The sequence below is a fragment of the Medicago truncatula genome, chromosome 3 (genome assembly GCF_003473485.1).
Source record: "Medicago truncatula cultivar Jemalong A17 chromosome 3, MtrunA17r5.0-ANR, whole genome shotgun sequence".
NCBI classification, from domain to species: Eukaryota; Viridiplantae; Streptophyta; class Magnoliopsida; order Fabales; family Fabaceae; genus Medicago; species Medicago truncatula.
This window is the reverse complement of record NC_053044.1, coordinates 56,810,406-56,815,768: the sequence shown is the minus strand read 5'-3', so window position 1 is coordinate 56,815,768 and position 5,363 is coordinate 56,810,406. Positions and strand designations below refer to the sequence as shown.

The 5,363-nt window shown below is 34.0% G+C and overlaps 1 protein-coding gene across 1 annotated transcript; it reads right to left on the bottom strand.

Annotated features, from left to right (window-relative positions):
* Positions 1-3,695: 3,695 nt before the first annotated feature.
* On the bottom strand, positions 3,696-5,100 carry LOC11426021 (serpin-Z4). Its single transcript, XM_003603748.2, has 2 exons — positions 4,786-5,100; positions 3,696-4,514 (listed from the first exon to the last, which is right to left on the bottom strand). Exons 1-2 carry the CDS (start codon positions 5,098-5,100, stop codon positions 3,696-3,698), a joined length of 1,134 nt encoding a protein of 377 aa, XP_003603796.2.
* Between the last annotated feature and the right edge of the window lie 263 nt (positions 5,101-5,363).

Sequence of the window (5,363 nt, the reverse complement as noted above, 5' to 3'; positions counted from 1 at the left end):
AAAGACGTGGCTTCTCTTGCAAGAGCATGAGCAACCGCATTCACTTGTCTCCTAAAAAACTCCACCCTAGAGTTAGAAAAGAAACTGCTGAACAACGAACGACAAGAGGAAATAATGCAACCAAATTCGGACAAGTCATTCCTGCTAGAAAGGAAGGCATCAACTATTAATTTTGAGTATGTTTCAAAATCCACATCGTCAAACTACATATCCATAACATCCATAAAACCCTATAAATAAGTGTTTTCAGTTTTCATCTTTATTTCCATAAAAAACACACAAACACACCAAAGAAACCATGAAATTTTTTGTCATTGTGCTGAAGATCTTTGTCATGCTGCCGCAAAATAGATTTCTCTCTATGTGACAAATAGATTGCTCACTATGTGCCAGCATGGTGAAGATCCTCAACATGCTTTTAAAAATATATAGATACTCCTTGTTGCCTCCTTAATAGATATATAGATAACTCAAAAATATCAAGAGGTTGTTATGAGTTAGATCTTGCTGCCTGCCAGATGAATATGTCATTTGGCAAGATAACATGATCAAACTCAAAAAAATCCTCTTGAAACACCTTCCCAAAAGATTCATCATTTATGTTATTATGGTTATTTTTAACTGTTTATTTGTCTTATGTTGTTTTTATTTATGTTATGTACCTTTGTTTTATTTTTTTCCCATTCACCACGAAAACGCTCCAGAATATAGGGTCTGATGCTGTTCGGATTTGATTATCCGGACAAACTGCATGCATTCCGAAATTTCGAAACCCCTCAGTTTATTTTGGACGGTGGTGTTTCACCAAAGGTTTGGACGGTTAGTGGAGTTTTAATGCATTTTTGGACGGTTTTGAATGACAAACACGTTTTCCTTGACTTCCAAATGACCCTAAGACTTGTTTTAGGCTATAAATAGGCTTGCATGTTCAACAAATTCCTTCATTCTTCACTTTATCTCTTTTCTTTCATTTTCTTCAAAAAATTTAAGTTTTGTAGGAGTGTTTGTGGTGTCATGGTCATTGTTGACCGTTCATACGACCCATGCAATTGCATTGCAGCTTATGCGGGAATTATATAACGGTCAAGAGAGACCCTTGACATCAAAGAAAGACACAAAAATTTCATATCAATTTTGTCTGGATTTTAAAATCCAGAAAGCACTAACAATCTGGTTCGAAAAATATGATCCGGACCAGGAGTATTTTTAGAATTTTTGCAGGGCGCGTGAGAAGGTAGTATGGTGGAAAGGTAATAATCTTTTTGAGGATTTGATCTTGGGATGAAAAAGCATTGATGGTTCTAAGATTTGTAACAACTTTCGAAGCTATTTTACTACATTCATCTTGGGCCTTGATGGCGCCTTTGCTTGACATATTCTTGAGAAGGATGCGTCTTGTATAGAAACTACAGATGATAAGTGGTTTTACTGCTATCATAACAATGGCTAGTCTCCATGCAATGATTAAACCCATTGTGAATGATATTACCACTGCCGATATTGTTTTTACAACTAGCGCCAATCTATCACTAACCAAAGATCTTAACCGTGTTATTAATTTGAAAGAAGAAAAATAGTTACAAAAAGAGTCATGGTGCACAAGGTAGACATGGCAGAAACTTTACCTAGCTCACATATCTAAAAATGGATGACATTTAGCATGGGAAAGGAGAAGAGTTTCCCACTATGGGAAAGTTAATTTGGATCATTTTATCAAGTAATGAAAATATTTTTATAATGGTCTCTCAACACCAAATGTAACCACACACGATGAACTAGAAGAAGAAATTTATATGAAACATCCTAAAGGTATTGTGATTCATGGACAAGAAAACAAGGTCAGTAAGTTAGATAAATCTTTGCATGGTCTAAAATAAACTCCTAAGTTATGGCATGAAAAATTTGACAATCTAATGACTTCGAATGAGTACAAAGTGAAGGAATGTGACAAATGTATTTATTACAAGTACGAAAATAACATTTGCACAATTATATGTCTCTATGTAGACAATTCAACTTGCTCATATTTGGTTCAAGCATTCATGTTATTAATAAACTCTATGAAATCCCTGTTGAGCAACAACATTGATAAGAAAGACTTACGCGAAGTTGAAGTAATTCTTGGTTTCGAGATTACTAGATCAGAAAAGAGAACTTTTTTTTTATCAATCTCACAATGTTGAGAAGATATTAAGGAAATGTAATTATTTGAGTCTAAACTTGCAAGCATATCTTATGATCCAAGTGTAAAACTATTTAAGAATACTTGAGATGGTTTTAGACAAATAGAATATGTGAGCATCATTGGCAGTCCTAAGTCTGCCACTAAATGTATTAGACTCGACATTGCCCACGTTGTGAGACTCTTTGTTCAAGTTTACTAGTAGACCAAGTGAGAAGCATTGACATGCTATTGAAAATGTGATAAGGTGCCTTAAGAAGACCATGACTCTAGGATTACATTATGAGAAGTATCTTATTGTACTTGAATGGTACAAGATACAAAATAGAACATCTTTCAGATTAGTCTTCAGTGACCAATGACTATACATTGAGCATCATTGGAGGAATTGTTTGTTGAAACAAATGATATTGACTCGGTCCAATATTGAATGAATCCGAGATGAAAACACTAGAGAAAACTAGTGAAGAAACAAGTTGATAAGATTATTGTTAGTTGAGATCCCCTAGTGGGTGAAATCTTTACCAGAAGTGTTAATTCATTGTTATAGTATTGCAGTTATTACAAAAATTGAGAATCGTTACTACAAAAGAGAAATAATATTTGTACAACAATTTTTTGACAACTTTTGAACAATTCTCTCAATCATACTTACATTATATTTTTACTCTTTTTTTCATTTTCTCTCTACTGCTTTTGATCAATATAAAGATGCATAACTTACAAATAAAAGGTTCCCCTAAGTCACTTAAATTTTCTATTCTTCTTAATGTGCTTACGAAATTATCTTAAAATATTAGAATCATACAGGTTCCACTAACTTTTTCAGTGTTGGAAAGTATAAATATAATATTGAAATCTACAAACAAAAGCCAATGCGGACAAGGGTTAATCATGTACAAATTATTTATAAAAGAGAAAATAGAGGTTTGTTACCCTTTTCCGGAAAACCATAAATGCCAGAAGTCCTCCAAGTCAAAGGGTCCTTAGGATTCGATATTTGTGTATCTATGAAGTTTTTACATATAGATACTTTCCAGAGAGGCACCAACAATTGTTGATGTTCATGGTTTTGGGGTTGTGCTAATTGAACTTATTAGTGGACATATTGTTGTGTACTTTAGGCCAGTTTAATAAAATAAAATAAAAAAACAAGGTTCATGTGTTTTTGAGATAAACAAGAAAAACACCATTAGAGCGATTAGCAAATATTAGACTAAATGGAGAGTACAATTACAAAGAATTGATGAGATGTTTAAGATTAGGAATTGCATGTAGTTATTCAAACCCAAAATTAAGACCAAACAAGAGACAAATACTCCCCTGTATCCATAAGAGGAGAATTATCTGAGAATTAATAACATAGATTGTGGAAGAAAAATAAAACCTATATTCTTGGGAAGACAAATTCCAAGTCAATTGTACTATCTAATCATAAATTGCAGGTTGTGTTGGTGTAACACACAAAAAAATTAAAATTTCCTTTCTATCAGTGTTGTTAATTGCAAATGATTTAAGAAACTTGTTCATCATCGTATCCTTCTGTAGGGTTGAGAACTTGTCCCATAAACAAGATTGTTTTGGAATTAAGTTCCCTGACAAGAAACACAAACGGGTGATCTGCAACAAAGTCGACCGATGGAGTATAACACTTTACTTCAACTGAAGTACTAACTGAAGCTGCTACAGTCTCTCTCTCGTTTACTTCAATGAAAGACTTGTGAAATATATTTGAAACAAGGAGTTTGTTACCTGCAGCATCATGTTGAAGAATGTCTTTCAAAGCTCCTTTTTCGAAAGCCTTAGATACTCCACGTTCCTTCAGTACATCCAATGTATCATCAAGCCTAGACAAAATCTTAAATTTTGGAATTCTAAACTCCCCTACTCTCACTTTATCTTGAACAAGTCTGCTCATAATAAGGTCAAAATTGTTGGCCGCCATACTTTGAAGCATCGTTGGCAAATCAAATCCAGGATTTGGAAGAAATATGTCGAGGTAGAACTGATAATGTTTATCATCTCCATTTCCTTTCTTATAAGCTAGAGAGAGTGTTTTAAATCCAAACAGGTCAAAAGATTTTATGTATTGTGTTTCATCGCTTACCATGAAGGGGATGTTTCTTACCGAACTACCATCTGAAAGTGTAAAATCATGCAGTGCTGTTAAACAAGTAGGGAATGGATTCTCCCATTCTCCTTTGAAGCAGACTGTATTAATAAACAGGAGCTGTGTTTCATTAGTGATGGACATTGGTTGAAGGATTCCTTTGATAATACCATTGGTCTTTCTTGTTACCCATGAATTCACTTCTTCAATGACTTCAACACCCTTTTACAAACATATCAACATAAAACATCAGTTATGCAAACACAAGTTAAAAAGCACACTAAACCCTAACATAAACTAATTGAATATCTTAGAAACACTATAAAAAAAAAAAAAAAACGGAAATATCCTTTTGAAAGTTGTTCCAATCAACATAGAATAAACTAACTGACCACTAACCCTAGCATAGACTAATTAGAAACACGATCAAAAAAATAAAAAACTAAACCCTAGAATTTAGTTCCGCAAAACCATATATAAATAATAAACATACCCTATTATACGTATGAAGATCAGACACAGCGGCGTTAAACATAGTTGTCAAAGTATCCTTGAATGAACTCTTAAGAGGAAGAGACTTTGGCACCCACAAACCATTAGTGAAAGAAAAGACGGGACCATCCAGGTGCAAAGCGGAATGGTCAGGAGAAAAATGTTTGAGCAAGTCGGAACGAATTTTAACGAGATCTACGAGGTCTTTCATGGATCTCAAACCAAGAAATCGGAGAAGTTCAAGTTGTGTATCACCACTAGTGCCAGCAGAGATAATGCCAAATATCATCTCGAGTGAAAAAGGTGAAAAAACCATGTTTTTCTTTAGAAAAAGATTTTCGGCAAAGAAAAAGGAAAGTTCTGTATTGTAGTTTACTGCTGATGAAAAGAAATAGGATGATGAAAAAGAGGAAGACTCATCATATTTTCTTTTCATCGTAAAGATTGATGGGTTTCTTTAAAGGCTGGGTTAATATAGCGTGGTGTAGATCAAATTTACAGATGACAGATATTTCTGATTGATAGGGCTTGCTTCTTTTTATATAGGGAAACTAGATCGCTGACCGCCTCACACCACGG